This window comes from Notothenia rossii (assembly GCF_949606895.1).
Source record: "Notothenia rossii genome assembly, chromosome: 2".
In the NCBI taxonomy this organism is placed as follows: Eukaryota; Metazoa; Chordata; class Actinopteri; order Perciformes; family Nototheniidae; genus Notothenia; species Notothenia rossii.
This window is the reverse complement of record NC_136904.1, coordinates 11,327,628-11,348,413: the sequence shown is the minus strand read 5'-3', so window position 1 is coordinate 11,348,413 and position 20,786 is coordinate 11,327,628. Positions and strand designations below refer to the sequence as shown.

Below are 20,786 nucleotides of genomic sequence, written 5' to 3'. Positions count from 1 at the left end.
ATAACCTGTTTGCAAAATCCTCTATTTGTTTCTGCAACGTTAAATGTGTCTCTATAAAACTTCGTTTCAACTATTTTGGATATTTTTTTCTCATTCTCACCTATAAATAAAATACATCTCTCTCAGAGTTAATGCATCTTAATAAAAACTGCCAGAGAAAACACTTTTAATGAGACATTTATTTCCCAAAGTCTTACATTGTTTATGCTGTACACTATGTTCATTCTACAGTAAGTGCACTGAACAAAGACACACACACACACACACACACACACACACACACACACACACACACACACACACACACACACACACACACACACACACACACACACACACACACACACACACACACACACACACACACACACACACACACACACACACACACACACACACACACACACACACACACACACACACACACACACACACACACACCCTAGGCTACAATCTTGATTTACTGGCTGCTCTGTAACTGCTCTCTCCCCCCCCACCCCCCCCCCGAGGCGTCCCCTCCTCTCTGCACCTGGTGGAAGATCCTCTCTCCTCTGATCTCCTCCTCCCCTCTGCCAGCATATCACTGTAAGGTCACTTTGCATACATTTGCGCAAACGTCCGCATACTTCTACCTTCCACCTCAATCTACAAAAACAGGCTTAGTGCTTCCCTTTCTCTGTTGTAGTGCTCTACGTGTTTTTATACTTCTTGATATAGTGTTGATCATACAAACCTCACCATCATTTCACATGTTGGAAACTTCTGTGAGATTCCATGAATAAAAGCAACAATTTCAAGTCATTAGGATTTGCGACACAAATGATTTGATAGACGCTTGTTGTGCTATAAGCATCGTGGTATTCCAAATGATCAAAGTTAAATGTAACAAAGTAATATGTCTTATCTAAAGCACCAACAACCCACAAAGATGGTACATTTGAAGCATCATTTTTGACAGAGCAGCATACCATTGATACACTATAAATCATAAAAGCATAATATAAAGATGAAGCAGTGCACCTAAGATTAATATCAACTCAACCGACTGGGATTAAATATTGCAAATGTTGTACACCAAAGAAAGAATGTCAGGTCTGAATCTGAAAATATCATAATTAATGCAGTGCCATTACCCATGAGATAATAAAACTCATTGGTTGTGAGTGGTCCACTGAAGAAAGCTGGAGTGTTGTGTTTAAGCGAGACCGACCATGGAGGCGCTGAGGTCCCACAGCCTCTTCGCTGCAGCATCGTCCAGGGCCTGGGGGGCCGGCTCTTTGGGGGCACAGTCACTGCGGGAGGAAATCAAAAAGGGGGAGAGAATCAACAAGAGTCCTGAAACTGCAGGAATGCAATCCAGCTGTGTGTCTACATGGGTTCATATAATGAAGTTATACAAAATTCCCTGTCATTCACTTGACATTTGTTGTAGAGTTGAGTAAACACAAGACAATTTCATCTCATGTTTTCACAAACAGGTCAAATCAACCGAGCTTAGTTTGCTGGATGACAAAAGGCTGCTTTGGATAAATAAAGTATCTATCTATGTATCTAAATCTAAAGAAATGACAGGACACGGTAAAAACAACTGAGTGATTTCACAACTGGTCTAGCTTCCAGGTTTCCAATGTTACACAGAAGCCAAAGCACATTGGTTTTGTCTCTTAAACTAACACAACAGCAAATAAATACAAATCTATTCTTGATTTAATATTTGCCTTAAATTCAAGTCTCATCCATTTTGACTACCCCACTTTTAATGGGGCGAAGCCTGCGAGCTAGTTCAGGCAGTCAACTCGAGCACCAATGATACATTAACACGTGACGCACCTCGTCCCTCTTACAACCAACCAAACACATTCTCCTAAACATGCCGCTCTATTTAAGCTGCCAGGTCTTCCTGCCTCTGCCTCGCTATGCTGCTGTGTTCACTTGCTATTGCTGCGTTCATGTTCCTGCTGCTGTGTTTCATGTTGCTGCTGCTTGCCTGCCCCCACCACCACCCCAGCTCCACCCCAGCTTCCACCTGTAGGCATACTTGCCAACCTTGAGACCACAGAAATCGGGAGCATTTCAAAATGTAAAATGGGGGGGGGGGGGGGGGGTGGATGATAGCTCATGAGACTTCAAAGGTCTCTTATTTTGAAACTCTACATCAGAATGTCCTGATTTTTTGGTTTTATTCTCATCTAAACACAGAGGGATGATTTGTTTTGACTCTACCGTAATGCATAGAATATTCGCGCACCGCAATATCACGTGCGGGCTGGCTTGACTAGTTTTTCCCGAGTGGAGGCTGGCTTGACCGCAGTCAGAGATTAGAGTAGTTGTCGATTCTTGTTCTGTTTTCTGTGACTATCTGCCTCACCCTCTCAGACTTTCAGTTGCGTGCTACTAAAGAGACGTGTTACCATGGAAACCAAACAATGGTGTAGCTGTATTAAAGTCTGAGTGGAAACAGTCCTGACTAAATCTGATTTTGTCAGAAATCGGGAGAATTGCGGGAGAAATATGACCCCTGGAGGAAACCGGGAGAGGGCAATGAAATCGGGAGTCTCCCGCGAAAATCGGGAGGGTTGACAAGTATGCCTGTAGGCTCGGGGGATAGTTATCTAATCATCACTCAATGTTCTTTGTAAATCTGTGGAGTGATGAGGCCCGAGCCTGGACCCCAAACTCAAACTATATGCTGCTTATAATAAACATATTAAGAACACGTGAGTTGTCTGACTGAAATATACTAAAATTCAAAAGTTATAACTCCAAATGTACATCTTCTAAGAAAAGAAAAGGAAATCTGTGAGAAAGGTATCGAGCAAATCCTTGTCTCATAGTCTCAATCATTATTTCAATGTCCTTCTCTGCCATTGTAAAATGGAAAAAAATATTGATATTAAGTGGACTGAATTCTAGACAACTGCAAATATAAATCCAAGTTTATCTCCATTCTTGGAGAGAATGATCAGCGCAGTACTTGCCTGTAGTAGAGGCCGCTTGAGTTTGCCAGGCTCTCGTCCATCGCGCAGTGGAGGGTGGTCTGAGCTCCTTCCCAGGGACTTTTGACAAAGGTCATAACTGCTGCAGCAACGATCCTCTTCCACATGGCTAAAGTAGGGAAAAGGTGGCGGCCTAGTTCGGTGCGGATGACCCCAGGGTGAAGACTGTACACCGTCACTCCAGTGTCTGATGGGAGGGATGCATCGAATCAAAGGTTAGTTGCATGAAGCACTATAAGACTATTCAGGAAATTAAAGGGGTAACCGTAGGCAACTAAAGCAAAACAACAAATATTTTACTACATATTTATTTAAAAAAGTGGGACGGTTTCTGATGAATAACATGCATTACAGATTTTTGAAAAACACCTTATTACCCTACCTTTCAGTCTAGAAGCTAGTTCTTTACTGAAGAGCACGTTGGCTAGCTTGCTTTGGCGGTAGCTGGTATAAGGATCATAGTCTTTATCCAGATTGATGTCTTCAAAATGTATGCGGCCTGTAAGAAACAACAACGCGTGGTCTTTAATTAGAAAATACATTTTGAAATTCCAAAACAATCATGAACGTTTAATTTATCACAACAAACCAAAGTATAATATGAATCTGAGTGAATACAAATGTCAGAGAGAAAATTGTAACCACTATTTGATGAATACTGATTGATGGAAACATAGACTTGACCTTTCTCGTGTGCCATGCTGGAGACGTTGACGATGCGACTTGGAGTAGATTTCTTCAGCAGGTCCAGAAGAGTGTTGGTGAGGAGGAAATGTCCCAGGTGGTTGACACCAAACTGCATTTCAAAGCCGTCCTGAGTCTCCCACTTAGGACAGAACATGATACCTAGAAATCAAATAAAACCCTTAAATAAGAAACTGCTGATGTCAATCCGTCTTAATTGGTAATACTCTGAATCATGATCAAGTACGTTTTAAATGCTAGTATTCATGTGTGGTGTTAAATGCGGATGGTGTTTTTTACTTTAATTTGAACATCTCAGCTTAGTTTTGATTATTTCTGATTGTTGGCATGCATTGCTTTTAATTAGCACAACAACATAAGAAACCATTACAAAGTCAAATGTTCTACAAAGTGGTTGTAAACAGCTTGTCTGTAAAGTTAAATATCACCCAAATGAATTCCATGCTGAGAAGGAAGGCATATCTAAATGCATATCTAAGAAACTTAATGTCACACTGACTTCGAAAGAGGGAAAGTGAATAGTGTCTTTCCACACTCTTAGTTGAATAAGATTACTTGGAACAGTGGGAACTTTTATGACATGATTATAGTCAACCAGTTCATAAAGTCTACTTTTCTTTTCACCAGTCGCTCTTGCAGACTAGCTTGATGACATTCTTTGATGGCAGTGGCCTGCATAAGAAAACAGTCTCTGCCATGGCACTGTTGAAGAGGTATTTGTGTGCAATATGGGCCATGGTAGTGGACATGCCTCTATGCTGACACTAGGCTCTGCCCAATACCTGTCTAGATATAGCATTCTAAAATATGAATTGTAAGTATTTGATTTAATAAAAGACAGCATAAATCGGAAATGGCTTCAGTTGTGATCTCTAGCAGTGAGGTGATATTTAAAAGTGCTCCGAAATATGCCCGTAGGTTTATAAATTACATCCGTTTTTTCCTATAAATGTGTGGTGCTTTTTTTGATTACTTCATTATCGTTCCTGTGGTAAAAATGTAAGGGAGAACGCCTGCAAAGCACCTGCATTGTTGATGAGGATGTCCAAACGTTCCTCATTCTCCTGGACTTCTTTGGCCAGGTCCCTGACAGACTGGAGCGAGGCCAGGTCCAGTTTCTTCACCACCACGTTGCCGTTTCCACTCAGCTGGCGGATCTCATCAGCTGCAATGCGGGCTTTAGTCATGTCTCTGCAGGCCATTATCACTTTGGCTCCTTGATAAAGAAAAGAGGAAGTATTATTGAATAAGTAGTCAAGGAAGCATTCAATTTAGTTGAATCCAAAGACACTGTTAACATAATAGTGCCGCACAAAAAACAACAAATAATATTTACAGAAAATGAACGCTCACCCCGATTGGCCATATCCAGGGCCGTCTCCTTCCCAATGCCACAGTTGGCTCCTGTGATGAGGACTGTTTTCCCGTCCAGCCTGACCCTGCTCCGACACACTCCCCCAGACATCCATCTCCGCAAGGCCAGTGCGCTCACCCCTGACAGAAGAACAAATAATAACATTAATATCAAATGCAGTGTAATATGCCTGCTTTTGGTAGTTCTTTTTCTTATTTACCCCAATGTTCAATGAATCAGAATCAGAAACAGGTTTATTACCAGGTAGGTTCACACATACCAGGAATTTGACATTTTTAAAAAAAGAACACAGATAGCGAACTATATTAAGAACACTGTAATACAAATACAGTAAGATTACAATCAAATAAAGCAGTAATTTAGATTGAAATATAATGCGTTTATTTATACAGTTTTCTTGGTCCTTGAATATGAGATATGACAAACTGTTGGTAAAACAAATATTCTTACAAGAGTCGCATTGAACCCCTGCTTTCGAATTTCAGCTCTGGCTTTAGATTCAAGGAGATTATAATATAAGGAGCTTAATTTCACTGTGCATTTATGACAATACTCTAAATACTTACTATTTCATACTTAACAATGCTCAATCAATTGGCTACTCCACTGGCATTGATTTCAAGATATGAACAAAGAGAGCTGCATTCACATGAATACATGTGTCATTGTGTGCAACATGTCAAACTTCTCTGACAATCATATTTCTGCCTGATAGCCTAATGTACCATTATATTCCAACCCGCTGCATTCTTAGTAGGAGAGTTAGCTTTCTTTGCACTGACATGATGGAAAACGTAGAAAGGTACACACAGAGAATACAAAATATCCTTGAGAGAAGAGAAACATTTACCTGCAACTAAAGCAACAGCGAGACCGGTTGCATGCTTCTCCACAAAGTCCCTCATATTATCTGCGTAGTGTTGCATATTTTAGCCTGTTAATTGTTATTACCAAACTATAAGCTTTAGTAGAAAGAAGTAAAAGTAATGTCCGCTCAGAATATCACTGAGCAGTTTATAGGATGAAAGTCAATGCTATAGAAAACAAACACTGTTTCCCCTTCCTTGGTGTAGCAAAGACGATTTTGATTGGGCGTGGTGCAAGAGCTGGGATTTTCAGAATAAAAGACTCTTCCCTAATGTCATGACCATAGACTGCATATAAAGGTCATGACACATGTTGTGTTGCACTACAATCTGCTGCTGTTTGGCTTTTTATCTACAATTAAAAGATTACATTTGCACTTGTGGTAATGACTTGCTAATGTCGGGCGTGTTTTGATCATCTTTCCCAGGCTCAATGAAAGCAGAGCAGCCGATCTGTGTAGCTTTCACACACCCTACACACCCACCTGCACATTGTAGCTCGCTGACTCATCTTCTGCTCTGTTATATAAACAACCCGAAGTTCAGTGTTTCCCTAAATGCAACACCAGTAGTTTTTTAATCTGATTAAATAAAGACATACTTTTGAATTGTTATTCTTAATTTGGTCAGAAATCACATTTGAAAAAACAACATTAGTAAAAGGTAACTAAGTACATTTAATCAACTACTGCATGTGCCTACAATGTTAAGGTAGTATTTGACTTATTAGGTATTTTTCATAAATGCCATTTTCTTAATGTCTTTCATTTTTGTAAAGCACTTTAAATTGCCCTTTGTTGAAAGGTGCTATATAAATAAACTTGCCTTACCTTACCTTTACACTACTGATACACATATTGTATTTCCTACTTTACTACAATTATTGAATTGCTCTATTCTTAATACTTTTCCAAATTAACATTACAAGTCATTCAATGATTTAAACCAACAACATGTTTAAGTTCAAATGTGCTCCAACTGCAGGTAACATGTCAATGCACCAACAACAAGGGTCCAATGATATGAAATACTGCATTACCATTGACTTGCCTTAATCATTTTCAAAACATGAATATTGCTTCTACCATTTAAAATACAGAACTCCTAAACCAGACTTGTGTTTTTGTTTTGTATAATAACAGATAATGTGTGGGTTAACAAGTATAGTTAGTTTAAAATATGGGGCTTTTATTTTGAAACCTTAACTCCATGGATGTTTGTGCTTCGTGTAATAATTGGCTAAGATCTAAATGTAGATGCTTTGCAGTAATTTTGTTTTTTAACTTGTTTGTGTCACATTTAGATGTATATGGTGTCTTGTTAACGATATTATCGTACGTGTGATAACTGTAGCAACATTTCTACCCAAAAACAAACAAACGTGCCCCGGAAGTACTTTTTCCTGGTGCCACGTCAGAGCTGTGAAACTCTTCTTCAGTGCTGCTCCTGTCTGTGCTGCTTCTGGTTGCTCTCATCATGGTCTACCTGGGACTCAGCTGTTTTCTGCTGCATGTGTTCGTGGTGTTTGGGACGGAGCTCACTTTCGAGCTCCCTGACAACGATAAGCAATGTTTCTACGAGGAACTAGAGAAAGACGTGAAGTTCGATATAGACTTCCAAGTGAGTTACTCCGAAAGCTTAATCACTTCCGTCTAGGATGTGTTTACATGATGCTGCCAAAGTGGTTCCAAAGATAGTCATTTGGTCCGGTGTCTGTCTCTTGTTCTTGGAAAGAGAGCATGCATAGTGTTGCATAGTGCTGACATGCCTTCCTATACTTATAGTTTCATATTAGCACTCTCAATATAGTCCTACATAATATCCTACTTTTAAATTGTGTTAGCAGTAATCTGGCCCTTCTTAGTGTTTATTTGTCAGATAATCTTTCAGGGTGAACTTGTATTTAACTTTTTAGTTCAGTTTATTTTCTATATTGAGATGTTTCTATTTTACATGTGTTTTTATATTCTTCTCTTTATTTTCAATGTATGTGCAATGCCTTGTTTTAACATGCTGTTGTAACGAATACATTTCCCAGTTTGGGATCAAAAAAGTAAATCTTATCTTATAACACTTACATTTTTTAAATAATGTTTTGGTAAAGGTTTGATTTCTTACTCTCCTAAAGTGTTTCCTGCATAACCAGTTTGAGCCGGCTCAGCATTGCTCAGTCCATATGTTACACCCTATGTTACTACTGTTTCACACATGTGTCTCTTGTGCCTTTTCATGTTCGTTTAGGTCATTGCAGGAGGCAACTATGATGTGGACAGCTTTGTCACGGATCCTCAGAACAATGTCCTGTACAATGAGCAGAAGAAGCAGTATGACAGCTTCTCTCACACCACTGCTATGAAGGGGGTCTACAAGGTCTGCTTCAGCAATGAGTTCTCCACCTTTACGGATAAAACCGTGTACCTGGACTTCCGCCATGGAGACGAGGAGCCTATCATTCAGACCATGACTGGACCTGTAGCACTGACTCAGGTAATTTATTTTGGTACTACAGTTCGCTTGAGGATTGGGTGTTTACATCTGTTAGCTGCAGTGGAAATACTTCATAGAGCCACACAGGCTGATACTTACAGTAGTTGAACCAGTGTGTGAGAAAATAGATTCTTAAAATTGTTCAGAGAACCACACAATGACATAGTTTCTGTCTTTGCACATAGGAGGCTAGGGATTTGTTATTACCCTGCTGCATTGCTGAGAAATCTGCTTTTTATTTTTTCCTCCATTTTGAAACGGTTGCAGGTACACCCTGATGGGCAGTCAAACAGAAAACGTACAAAAAGACCAAACAGAAAACTACAATCCATATGTTCACATTACAGATATAATCCAAATTAATAATATATAATAACTTTGACAGACAGAACTTTTCAAAACACCGTCACAAAGTGCTTTACATGGATTAAAACAGGCCGTTCAGGCGCCATCAAAAATGTCTCAAACACACCCAATAAAAATATACAGCAGTTCAACAATAGCAGCAGTAATACAAAAAAAAGAAAGTACCGGGAAAACAAATAATGCATGGATGTCGAGTAAAACAGAGTGGTGTCCTCATTAGTTAAAAGCTTTAATAAAAAGGTGAGTTTTAAGAAGTGATTTAAAAGATGTCACTGATTCCTTTGGGAACAGCTAGCGGAGCCCTTCCCGAGGATCTCAGACACAGGCTCGTAAGGGCACAACAAGTCAGTGATGTATCAGGAGCCAAACCGTTAAGAGCTTTAAAAGTAATCAGTCAAATCTTAAAATCAATTCTAAAACAGACAGGTAGTCAGTGAAGAGAGATTAAAACAGGGGTGATGTGGTCTAGCCTTCTGGTATTTGTTAAAAGTCTTGCTGCTGCATTTTGCATAAATTGAAGGCGAGATTAGAAAGACACTTTATTTGCCAATTGTGTTGTGTTGATTACGTTAGTCTACATTGATAGTATTTAAGTTGGGTTGGGACAGTTAATGTAAAGATTCAACGATTTATTGTCATATGCACAGTAGCTACAGTGTAGTTATGGCAATGAAAAGCTTAAGTCCCAAACTCCTTCAGCAATGCAACATAAATATATATAATATATAAACAAAAAAAAGTAGTGCAAAAAGAACAGAAATAAAATAAAAATATTGCAAGTGACAAATGTGCAGGTAGATGCGTAAGAAGTAAACTATATAAATAATAAGATGAGCTTAAAACATAATGTTAAATGAAATACTGTACAAGGATAAAAACTGTGTATTGTAGTAGAACATACATATGTTTAATGCAAACAGTGGAAAGTTCACTAGGTGGAGCTAGAGCAGTTCTAACTACAGATAAGATACAACTTGTTGTATCCTGAGGGAAATGACTGTAGGAGAAATTGGGAAAGAGTGCAAATATAAAAGTCTAACATAACAAGCATCACCGTGTACTGCAAATATTGTATTAACCATTGCACAATATAATTTACGAGTGTTTAATTCCCTCTCCTTACCACAGTACCTGAAACGCCCTGCTGTGTTAATGTTTATAACATCGACTGTATATAAAGGTTGATTTCCAATTTTCCACAAACTGGATTAAGAAATCTTTGCCATTTACATGAATATTGAAACATTTTCTATTAAAATGTATCGACCACAATTAATACTCAGATCTTCCATATGAGCCCACATTCTTAGTTCAATGGTTATAGGAAAGTGTAATATATATGTTCCACTTTTACTTAATTAAAATCCGGAGACTTGCAGGAAAATAGGTCAAAGTAAATGTGTTCAGCAGTTTTGATAATATAATATGATTACATGTTTGCATACGTGTGACCCACCTTGTACTGTATGTTCTGCCCCGGGCCGTTCCTGTACTTCTGATGAATTCTCTGTTGCCCTTTCCACTTTCAGATGGAGTCGTCCTGCGTGTCTATTCATGAGATCCTGAAGGTGGTGGCTGACTCGCAGACGTGGTACAGGCTAAGAGAAGCACACGACCGCACGAAAGCTGAGCACCTCCTGGAGCGGGTCACCTACTGGTCCATCGGAGAAACCGTACTGCTGTTCGTTATCGGCATCGGTCAAGTCATGATGCTTAGGAGCTTCTTCAGCGAGAAGAAAGGCTCAGTGGCGGCCACAACTTAAAACTCTTTTCTCCTGATGTGCCCTGAGAAACACGGGTGGAACCTCGTCGATGTGAACCTGAATGCTTCATGAGATTAGCACACATCTTGTGGTATTTCCAGCAAACCTTTTTGTTCAATAGATAGTTTGGGAAGTCTTTATTTGTTATTTGTTAGCCTGCCTACTAAATGCCTCTTTCATGCCTGTGTGAAGAAACAGTACTCACACTTGAAGCAGATTACCTCCTCCTCCAAGAAGTTGATGTTTACAGTTTATAACTTTGTCAGCAGGTTTATAGGAGAACTTGCTAAATTTTTCCTTACATTTGGGGAGAAGTTGTGCCAAGGAAATACACATTTAATTTTCCAGCTGATCTGATGTACACATTATTTTACACTCACGTAAACAGCCTTGGTGGAGGGCGGCTCTCTCTGAGTGCCCTTCTAGTTTATTATATTTGCGTGATGCAAAATAAAGCAAATAAGTTTGATTAATCTGTCAATGAACTGGATTGCTTTTACAGTAGGACCCTCATGGGGGGCGTCATCAGAATATCTAGTAGGTTGTGGCACATTGGTTATTTCTGAATGTTAGTTGTTCTCGTTTTCTAATGTTGATTATGTTTGTTATTAACTTAATTTATGTGCAAAAGAATTGTTTTAATGAGGTGTAAGAGCTCTTTTCTCCCTCATGTCCTTCTGTGTCTCATACAAAAGTGCCTTTTTAAAAATCTTTCTTTTCTCATTTCCTACCAAATTTAAAGTTTACTGTTTTAAATGGGTCGATTTATGGTTTCGTCTTCTTGTTACTGATTGATTGGATTCTCAGTTACTTATTTTATTACATGTGGGTGTGATTATAAGTCCATCTTTTTTCTTAAAGATACATGTTGGACATTGCGAAGTGACCAATCAGTAAGGCTTTCACTACAGTTCTGTGTTTATCTCTTTATTGTCCAAACAACATGTCAACAGATTTGAATAAAACCTGGTGGAAAGTATGTCACAATATTGTCTGATTATGATTTGCATGTACACCCTATCCTGAATGTCTATTGAGATGCCACAAATCTAAGATGCAGCTTGGTTTTTAGTTTTTTTTAAAAATCTTCTCAAGAAACCAGAAATGATTCAAGCTTTCTGGCTGACTTAGACCCTTAGTAGAATCGTTTACCTTTTCATATCAACAACAATACTATAGTGAACGTTTAAAAAGTATGACTTATATTTAATGGGATATATTCTCTGTATTTCTAGTCTAGACTGAGGTATTGTAAAACAGCTCAGCCCTTCCACCACTGACAGTTTGGATAAAAGCTAGCTAAAACGCCACCTGGACACGCTGCTGCAGGAAATAAGGAAGAGGAACCTGAACTTGAATCAGACTCCTGGCCAATCAGAGTGTGAAGCATGCTCTATCAAGCTGACGTGTTATCAAGCGCTGACGTCCGGGGTGTCCCTACTTTACCGGGCTCTGCTACCTGCGTGACGTTAATTCATAAGAAAAAAGGGCACAGGTGTCCCTAACAGCCCGGTAAACATGGCGGGTTACCTGAAAGCCCTGAGGACCGTATCCAGAAGTACAGCCGCTTCCCTGACTCTAAACCCCGCAGTACTCTCACCGGCTGTCGGCTGCCGTCACAGGCTCCAACAGAGGAACTGTAAGTCACCCTTTAAAAATTAAACTTTAACAATATGACACGAAATGTATTACTAAAGTGGGCATGGTCAGCAACATTAATGTGGCTGGCTTTGTGAGTGGGTTTTATGAACGATTTTTAATAGTAGACCTCAGTAAAACGTCACATGCTGATTGGAAACTAGCCATCAGTGAATCACACATACACGCTTTTTGAAGGATCACATTTCTAAGCATTGCATTTAATTATTATATAAACTCAGAACAGAAAGTTTAAACAATATCTACAACCTTAAGCAAGATTTTAGTAAGGAACCAACATATGTGGTTATCATACTGAATACTGAATCAAATGTGTATGATGAAATGGATATGAATACAATACAAAGGGGATCTTATGAATTCTACAATAGAGGCTGGTACCAACCTGTCTTGGCACGTGAGTTCACATAGCAGGAGCAAATAAGTCTACACAGGTAGTACTGGTATTATAAATACTCCGAAAGTCACTGTCTCAGTAAGAATGAACCCTGCATAATTAAGTAGTGAAAGAGATATTAACCAAATGCAGGTGTGATCAGTTTGTTCTCAGTTTTCCCTTACCCAAAACAAATTGGCATCATCCCCCTGTGGCTTTAAACTACACTGTACAACATGAGAGTTAATGTAACTGTGATTGTTTTCAGATGCCACACAGCGCATCAAGGTGGAGCAGCCGGTGGTGGAGATGGACGGAGATGAGATGACTCGCATCATATGGGAATTCATCAAAGAAAGGGTAGATCCAGTCTGGAAGTTTGCTGATAATGATTTATACTTTCTTTGTGTCAAAAAGCTGTAAGTCGCTTTTACCTACGAGCAAACATGAGGATGTTTGAATTGAGAATCCAAAGGTTATGGTAATCAGAGGAGGACGAAGGTTAGGAATAATCTTTTAACAAGTAAACATCCCGCATTCAAAATCCCACATGAGTGAAAGAACACTGTGCACTAGCTTGTGAACTTAAAGGGGACCTATCATGCAAAATGCACTTTAGTACGTCTGTTATACATGAATATGTGTCCCCGGTGTGTCAGGGAACTCACCAAGTGTCAGAAAACACAACCCTCTCTTTTCCTCCATACCCAAATCTCTAAAAGCGGGGCTGCAACGGAGCTGATTATTATTTGAATTGTTCTGACGTCAGAAAAGGGGTGCTCCGCCTATATGGGCAACTCTCCGCCTATCAGGGGAATGAGAGACCGCTCGAAAGCGCTGGAGACGCTGTAGTACATATGCCAGGCCTGTAAGTGGCGCTGTAGTCTGACACAAAAGCAGAATCAGCCCTTGCAAAAACAGGGCTGGAAAAGAGCAAAAAGAGCGAAATGAGGCATGGCTAAAATGCATGATCTGTTTGGTATTTTGAAAAAAAACTTCACAGACATGTTTTATATAGGTATGGTCCTACAATATATGTTTCAAATATAGCATGATAGGTCCACTTTAACTAAAGGATCAAGAACGTGTATAACCTAACCTATAACAGTACACAATATAATGTGTTATGGTTGTATTAATAATCTGATTGCAAATGAATTAAAGTTAAGTCAAAAGTACAATAAAGCTCCACTAGAATTTAGCTGGTTTAGAAGTATGAATATATGTATCAGTAAATCGGTAAATACACTTATTCAGTGTGTGTTTGTGTGTATGCTGTGCAGTGTTGCCCTCTTATAAATAACACAGTAACATCTTGCACATGTGCAGCTGATCCTGCCCAACGTGGATGTTGAGCTGAAGTACTTCGACCTGGGTCTGCCCTACCGCGACCAGACAGACGACCAGGTCACCATCGACTCTGCTCTGGCAACTAAGAAATACAACGTGGCTGTCAAGTGTGCCACCATCACCCCCGACGAGGCTCGAGTTGAGGGTCAGTTTGACACAGTGTGTGATTATATGGTATCTGTGATGGAATACTATGTGTTAAAGTGATACAACAAATCAGGCAGTCACTTAGAAAAGCCTTTGATGCGTTTGCTTTCGAAAAATGAGCTGTCCTGTTTTTTTTACAAACAAGATATCTCAAAATCCCGACCGAAGCTCTCATTTACTTGAGAGCTCGGTTCCAGGGAAGCACATATGTCCCTTTTGTTTTGAAACTATTTTCATCATTCTGATAATTATCTTTTTAATTCAGAAAAGCAGGGTGAACATTTTTCTCTCAAGCCTTATGACATGTTTTGCTTCATATTTCTGCATTTTTTGAATGTTCAACCATGGCTGCATTAGTTATCAAATCTGTTGTATATTTGTGAGTGTGTTAATAAAAATACATGACGCTTTTTGGTTCTTCGTGAGTAGGTATCCTTACTGTTTGGAGACTTGCTTTTGGTCTTCAGATGGAAAACGCTTATAATCCATATATAATGTTTTTCAGAGTTTAAGCTAAAGCAGATGTGGAAAAGTCCCAATGGAACGATCAGGAACATCCTGGATGGCACCGTTTTCCGGGAGCCAATTATTTGTAAAAACATCCCACGTCTTGTCCCTGGATGGACACAAGGCATAACAATCGGCAGACATGCTTTTGGCGATCAGGTAAGAAATGCCAAATGTGTGTTGTGTGCTCTCCAAAGATGCATCCAAACTGACAGAGGAATGATCCCACTGCTCTTGTTTGTTGTTAAATCTCACAGTACAGGGCCACAGACTTTGTTGTTGACCGGCCTGGCAAGTTCAAGATGGTGTTTGCCCCTGCCGATGGAAGCCAGCGGAGAGAGTGGGAGGTGTACGACTTCCCTGCAGGCGGCTGTGGGATGGGGATGTACAACACGGATGAGGTAAGAGTTTGTTCATACATGAATTCACATGAAATAAGATATATAATATTTACAGACAGTTAAAGCTAATCTGTTAGATATTTAATATTTCCTTTGGGCTGTGCATTTGCTAACTTGTTTTTGTTTAAAGTGTGGACCTTATTATTGTTTTTTTGTGCACAGTCCATCAGTGGATTTGCTCACAGCTGCTTCCAGTATGCCATCCAGAAAAGGTGGCCTCTATACATGAGCACCAAGAACACCATCCTCAAGTTCTACGACGGGCGCTTCAAAGACATCTTCCAGGACATCTTTGAGAAGTAAGATACTGAACAGTAAGGAGGACGACTTGAGGCACTGGATTGTTTTTGACGTTTTTCAAGAAATTGACTCTGCAGCAGAATTTCATGTTATGAAACCAGATGCAGAAACAGTGCATGCTCTCCAGTTATAATGTATAATGGTCAACCCACTGGATTAAATAGTCTCTGTTGATGAGACAAATGTTTGACTTTATTCTGTTTCTTTTAGGACATACAAGCCAGAGTTTGACAAGCTGAAGATCTGGTACGAGCACCGTCTGATCGACGACATGGTGGCGCAGGTCCTGAAGTCTGCTGGAGGGTTCGTTTGGGCCTGCAAGAACTACGATGGAGACGTGCAGTCAGACATTCTGGCTCAGGGTAAGTGCACTTTCCTTTGATGATTGGTCGACAGTTTCCCTGCTTGTTCACTTCAGGTCTCACAGTCACAATGACACATTATTTACATCTGAGCTACGTCTTGTGTGCTTATATTCGTGGGTACAGATTACCTTGTGATGCCAGGTGTGTCTGTGTGTTGTGTGTCTGTGTGTCTGTGTATTGTGTGTCTGTGTATTGTGTGTCTGTGTGTCTGTGTGTTGTGTGTCTGTGTGTCTGTGTATTGTGTGTCTGTGTGTCTGTGTGTTGTGTGTCTGTGTGTCTGTGTATTGTGTGTCTGTGTGTCTGTGTGTTGTGTGTCTGTGTGTCTGTGTATTGTGTGTCTGTGTGTCTGTGTGTTGTGTGTCTGTGTGTCTGTGTGTTGTGTGTCTGTGTGTCTGTGTGTTGTGTGTCTGTGTGTCTGTGTATTGTGTGTCTGTGTGTCTGTGTGTTGTGTGTCTGTGTGTCTGTGTATTGTGTGTCTGTGTGTCTGTGTGTTGTGTCCAGGTTTTGGTTCTCTGGGTCTCATGACATCAGTGCTGGTTTGCCCTGACGGAAAGACTCTGGAGGCCGAGGCTGCCCATGGCACCGTCACCAGGCACTACCGGGAACACCAGAGGGTAAGAACCACCAGGCCACACTGCTGAGTGTTTTTTAAACTTTTGTTTAAATCGAATGGTGAGCTGAAATCATGTCAATATGAATATTTCAGAACCAAATGACACCATACTACAGTATACTGCAGTTCACAGAGTCTTCAGTGTGGAACTTAATGAACACAGTGTTTAACAGTGAGTTTAGCATGTTGTGCTATTTTCAGCAGAACTGCTATAAGTTTGAGAGCGGAATTGTTTTATAGGTATTCTTGTCATTAATAGTCAATTATAGTTACATTACAAGTCCTTCATAGTACATCCTATTCTTTTATAGTAAAAGAGGCAGAGAAAGGAAAGTCTCCATCTGCAGTACAGTAGCATCAAAGCACCTGAATGCAAAGCCTTGAAAATGATGTTTTCTGCAGCGACCCCTAACTGTGTCCTTGCTTTGTAGGGAAGACCAACGAGTACTAACCCCATCGCGAGCATCTTTGCTTGGACCAGAGGACTGGAGCACAGAGGCAAACTGGACGGAAACACTGATCTAATAAAGTATGTCATATTTTTTAATTGTATTTACTCAAAATATGCTACTTTACTTCAAATGAATAAAATCCTCTGCATTGTTGCTCTCCAGGTTCTGCCGCACGTTAGAACAGGTCTGTGTCGCTACTGTGGAGAAAGGCGTGATGACCAAAGACCTCGCCAGCTGCATTCATGGATTGGCAAAGTGAGTTTACCTTTGACTTCCCTCTGTCATGCTAAACGTGGTGTTGTACGTCTGCTTTAAGAAAACCCTTTCTCTTGTTTTAAAAATAATTGTATCCTAATTGTAACCTCAGCACTGTTATCTTACAGCTGCAAGCTGAATGAACATTATGTCAACACATCGGACTTCCTGGATGCCATTAAGACCAACTTGGACAAAGCTCTGTGTAAATGAAGATTTGGGGGATTGGACCACTTCGTTTTGATCTCGTTTTAACCCTTAATTTGTTTTAATCATTGTATAAAGTTTTGAAGCAACTAAGTTTACTACCTTCCGTGACATTTTTGTATTTGTAAAGCTGACTGACACACACTGTGCTCGTTCCTCTGCCACCTTAGTTTTGTTTTGCAAGTAATTTTACTGTTTGAATTAATATTGATGTTAACTTATAACATTCATGACAAAAACATTTCAATATAAAATCAAGGACAGTAATGCCATGTTTCGCTCAGCATGCAAATAAAAAGGATTGTGATAATCACTCTAACATGCAGTGTATGTTTTTTGTTCTCACCTTCAGTAGAAACACTGTTGGTTGTTTCTTGCTAACCTGAACACGCATGGTAGAACAAACACAATATCCTTTTGGGTTTGGTTGGATTAAAGTTCACATTCCTCAGTACCAATAATAATCCTACCAACTGGACTACCGTCAGACCAAAGTATATGTGTCTTATCTCACACATGCTTTATTAGATTACTGCTATTTTTCACATTTTTTATATCATTGTTTTTCGTTTCTGGTTTTATTTCAGAAATATTACACTAACGTCTTTGGAGTCTACATTCAAAGGTGGAAATTATGGATTTTATGTTTGTCCTGGGTCAGCGTTTAAAGTGTCACACTGTCAGTGAGCACGAGCACTCAGATGCATATGTGGTAATCATTTGTGTTTGTATTAGTTTTTGAATATCACAGTAACTCATCTTTCTAAATTAACAGTTTTTTATATTCCTCAGATCTATGATGATCTCTAGCCGATCTAAATAGGTTAACATTGTGTTTCCATGGTTTTTATTTACAGTAGGGTTCTCAGGGACAGAAATCATTAGCCCTTTGTATGTGTCATATGTTCCTAGCATGAGGGTCAATTATATTTATGGTGATGAAGAAGCCTTTATCTTTCATTTGAACAAAATATGTCTAATAATAGCACTGGGAAGTTTCGGTGTGATAAGTGAAGAGGTATAAAGCCCTCTGGAGGACCTTCAGATGAGATAGTGTTGAAGGAATGCCAAGTAGTGCTCGGTTGAATCCTCCGTGGCACTCATGCCTGTAATGTTGAGCCAGTGTTAAATCCATAAATCCTCTAGAGGCGCTGTAGAGGTTTCCTCAAAGGGGCTCCAGAGAACTGACATATCCAGATGTTGAATTCATAATCCCTAAAAAGTAAATGCTGGCCACGTACAATTTCACTTCAGTTTAATTTCATGCACTTGCACGTATGAGCCCCTGTCCAGCAGTGCATTCATGCGTGATGCTCATTTAGTGGTTGTCATATGCACCATCCAGTGCCTGACAGTGAGTGTGTTTATACCAGCAGGGGGCCGGATCTAATGGGAGGTCTGCCAGAGCTCCCTGCTGTACTTACAACTACGGTATCGCACCAGCAGATGTCGACATGGTCACAGTCGGACAGTGAGGTGCTGCACTGTGTATGAAAGCTTTAATTTATCACCATAATTAAACTGAAACCTGAAATTCTAGGTGTTACGTGCCGCAGTTGGTGCTTGTGTGTTTCTCTCTCTCTCTCCCTGATTGTCTCCAGGTGCAGCCTCTCCCCCAGGTGCTCCCAATCCTCAATCAGGGCCTCCATAAAGGACCTGAGGAAGGCTGCAGTGGCCTCTCTCCTTCTCCTCTGGCTGCATGTGAGCAGCATGTCTCTGTGTTTTGGTGAATTGTTAGGAGATGTGCTCCAGTTTACCTTTTTGTGTATTGTTTCATTTAGTCACTTTCTTTAAGAAGAAAGTTGTTCTTAGTTACTTTAAGTTTGTTTTTGCAAATTGGCTGCTGAGCCGTGTTCTTTCTGTCCATTAAAAGACCTGCTCTTGGCTTCAGAGACAAGTTTCCTCTCTTTTTTCTCGTGCCTGGTCATCTTTGTGTTTTGTTACTTCCCTTTGTACCCCTACATTTGGAGGGAACGTAACACTAGGCAAAAATAAAAATGCACCTGCAGATCATTATTAATCCTTGTTTAAAACTGCTTGTATTGCAGAATAGAGAATAGAATAAAATCTCTAATAAAGATAGAGAAGAGAATACATTAGGCTTTCTGCACTAGTCAAATTGAAGATGGTGTCAGATTGTCAATCACGAATTCAATCTACCTTCTAGCAACGTTTCTCTTCATCTAAATAAGATGGAGTTCATCGTGTGGATATAATGTTTTCTTGGCCTAGCTGGTGATTTCATTAAAGGAATGTGGAGTATACAAACACTAACAAACAAAACAATATTTAGTTTGATATTTTGCTTTTCTTGCTGTTAATTCTCTATCTGTTCTACAGCATGTGATACTCAAATGGCTCGTCAGAGGTTAACTTATGAAGTTAACCTCTGACCAGGAAATATGCTCGTGTCTCTCTCACAGTACAAAGAAAGTCAAAGAAAAGGAACAAGGTGCCTCCATCGAAAAAATTACCAGAAATTAGCATTTAGATTACGTTTTTCCCAGCTTTTTAATTTCCTTCCAGGAGGAACATTCCTGTGAAACTGTTAAGTGCTAAAGCAGCTCTCACTTATGATCGGCAGCCATAAAAGAGTCATATCTCTGAGCAAATTGTTCAATCACTTCCTGGGAAATGATTTCCTATGGAAGTGTAATCCGTGCACAATGCCAAGCCTCCGTGAAACAGTGGACAACCAATCTATGAGAGCACACCTTACAGTTGGAGGGTCTGCACTGGAGATGACTGAGGCTTCAGAGAGACACAACCCAAAAGGTGCATTTCAGTTTCAACAACTGGCAAGGTGTCCTAAAGCAAAACACTAACCTCCTGCCACTGACTGCATACAATACAAATGGTCCGAAGACTTCAATTTGTTTTGCTCTTTTTCTTATTTAAAGTCCATATGCTAACACAATCTTAGTTTAGCATGTAAGCCATTTAACATTTACTAGTAATCACAAACAACATGCTGAGGCTGATGGGAAGTTTGATGGGTTAAGAGTAGTCGTTTCCACCCTACATCTCAGTGGGATTGGTGCTGGACTACAATTACAGCTCTGGATATAGCAGGAATGATCTTTTTTATCGTGGTACTATCTCTCAATTTCTTCTGGTGCATTTCTGCATGAGAAAGATCTGTATGTATCGTATGTGTACTATAATGAAACAACGCTTATACAATTAAATAAGTGTGTGTTTCTTAGGTGCATCGCCTCTTTGTATGTTGCTTGTTTATTGCTCAATCGTAAACCAACATGTAGGACACATTTCGGGTTAAGACATTTCACTAAAAGCGTAACCAAAGTCAGTCGTATACAACCCCCGGGAATCAAGTGTCTGAAATTCATAGGAATCCATTCAATAATAATTATATTGCAGTCCGTATCAAAGACAAAATTAACAAGACAAACATGTCACTGATGACGATGACCTAATATTTTATTTTTAAGAAAAATGTATGCTAGAGGGGGTAGGACCAGAAAAGTTTTTTTAAGCTTCTTCTTGCCCCTGTTGAACATGACAGAGACTATTTGAGAATTATTATTATTTATTTTTTTGTATTATTATTTTTTTGTACTTTGTTATAATTATTA

At 39.7% G+C, this 20,786-nt stretch overlaps 3 protein-coding genes across 3 annotated transcripts; 2 read left to right on the top strand and 1 right to left on the bottom strand.

The window, feature by feature from the left end:
- Nucleotides 1-493: 493 nt before the first annotated feature.
- Nucleotides 494-6,162, bottom strand: LOC307028209 (retinol dehydrogenase 11). Its single transcript, XM_079663032.1, has 7 exons — nt 5,927-6,162; nt 5,055-5,195; nt 4,726-4,917; nt 3,681-3,842; nt 3,379-3,495; nt 2,979-3,183; nt 494-1,292 (listed from the first exon to the last, which is right to left on the bottom strand). Exons 1-7 carry the CDS (start codon nt 6,000-6,002, stop codon nt 1,196-1,198), a joined length of 990 nt encoding a protein of 329 aa, XP_079519158.1. The 5' UTR covers nt 6,003-6,162; the 3' UTR covers nt 494-1,195.
- A 1,183-nt stretch (nt 6,163-7,345) lies between these two features.
- Nucleotides 7,346-11,537, top strand: tmed3 (transmembrane p24 trafficking protein 3). Its single transcript, XM_079663033.1, has 3 exons — nt 7,346-7,562; nt 8,184-8,429; nt 10,325-11,537. The coding sequence occupies exons 1-3, from the start codon at nt 7,419-7,421 to the stop codon at nt 10,556-10,558; spliced, it is 624 nt and encodes a 207-aa protein (XP_079519159.1). The 5' UTR covers nt 7,346-7,418; the 3' UTR covers nt 10,559-11,537.
- Nucleotides 11,538-11,929: 392 nt separating this feature from the next.
- On the top strand, nt 11,930-17,509 carry LOC307028207 (isocitrate dehydrogenase [NADP], mitochondrial-like). Its single transcript, XM_079663030.1, has 11 exons — nt 11,930-12,197; nt 12,862-12,953; nt 13,923-14,088; nt 14,596-14,756; nt 14,855-14,998; nt 15,161-15,297; nt 15,509-15,660; nt 16,165-16,277; nt 16,708-16,805; nt 16,891-16,983; nt 17,112-17,509. Exons 1-11 carry the CDS (start codon nt 12,077-12,079, stop codon nt 17,194-17,196), a joined length of 1,362 nt encoding a protein of 453 aa, XP_079519156.1. The 5' UTR covers nt 11,930-12,076; the 3' UTR covers nt 17,197-17,509.
- Nucleotides 17,510-20,786: the final 3,277 nt, after the last annotated feature.

Coding starts and splice junctions, on each gene's coding strand:
- tmed3 (XM_079663033.1), top strand. CDS start 7,419: ATGGTCTACCTGGGACTCAGCTGTTTTCTGCTGCATGTGTTCGTGGTG. Junction 7,563..8,183: donor AGTTCGATATAGACTTCCAA/GTGAGTTACTCC, acceptor ATGTTCGTTTAG/GTCATTGCAGGAGGCAACTA. Junction 8,430..10,324: donor GACCTGTAGCACTGACTCAG/GTAATTTATTTT, acceptor TTCCACTTTCAG/ATGGAGTCGTCCTGCGTGTC.
- LOC307028207 (XM_079663030.1), top strand. CDS start 12,077: ATGGCGGGTTACCTGAAAGCCCTGAGGACCGTATCCAGAAGTACAGCC. Junction 12,954..13,922: donor GGGAATTCATCAAAGAAAGG/GTAGATCCAGTC, acceptor GCACATGTGCAG/CTGATCCTGCCCAACGTGGA. Junction 16,278..16,707: donor ACTACCGGGAACACCAGAGG/GTAAGAACCACC, acceptor CTTGCTTTGTAG/GGAAGACCAACGAGTACTAA.
- LOC307028209 (XM_079663032.1), bottom strand. CDS start 6,002: ATGCAACACTACGCAGATAATATGAGGGACTTTGTGGAGAAGCATGCA. Junction 4,918..5,054: donor CCTGGATATGGCCAATCGGG/GTGAGCGTTCAT, acceptor TTCTTTATCAAG/GAGCCAAAGTGATAATGGCC. Junction 3,184..3,378: donor ACTAGCTTCTAGACTGAAAG/GTAGGGTAATAA, acceptor CCCTCCCATCAG/ACACTGGAGTGACGGTGTAC.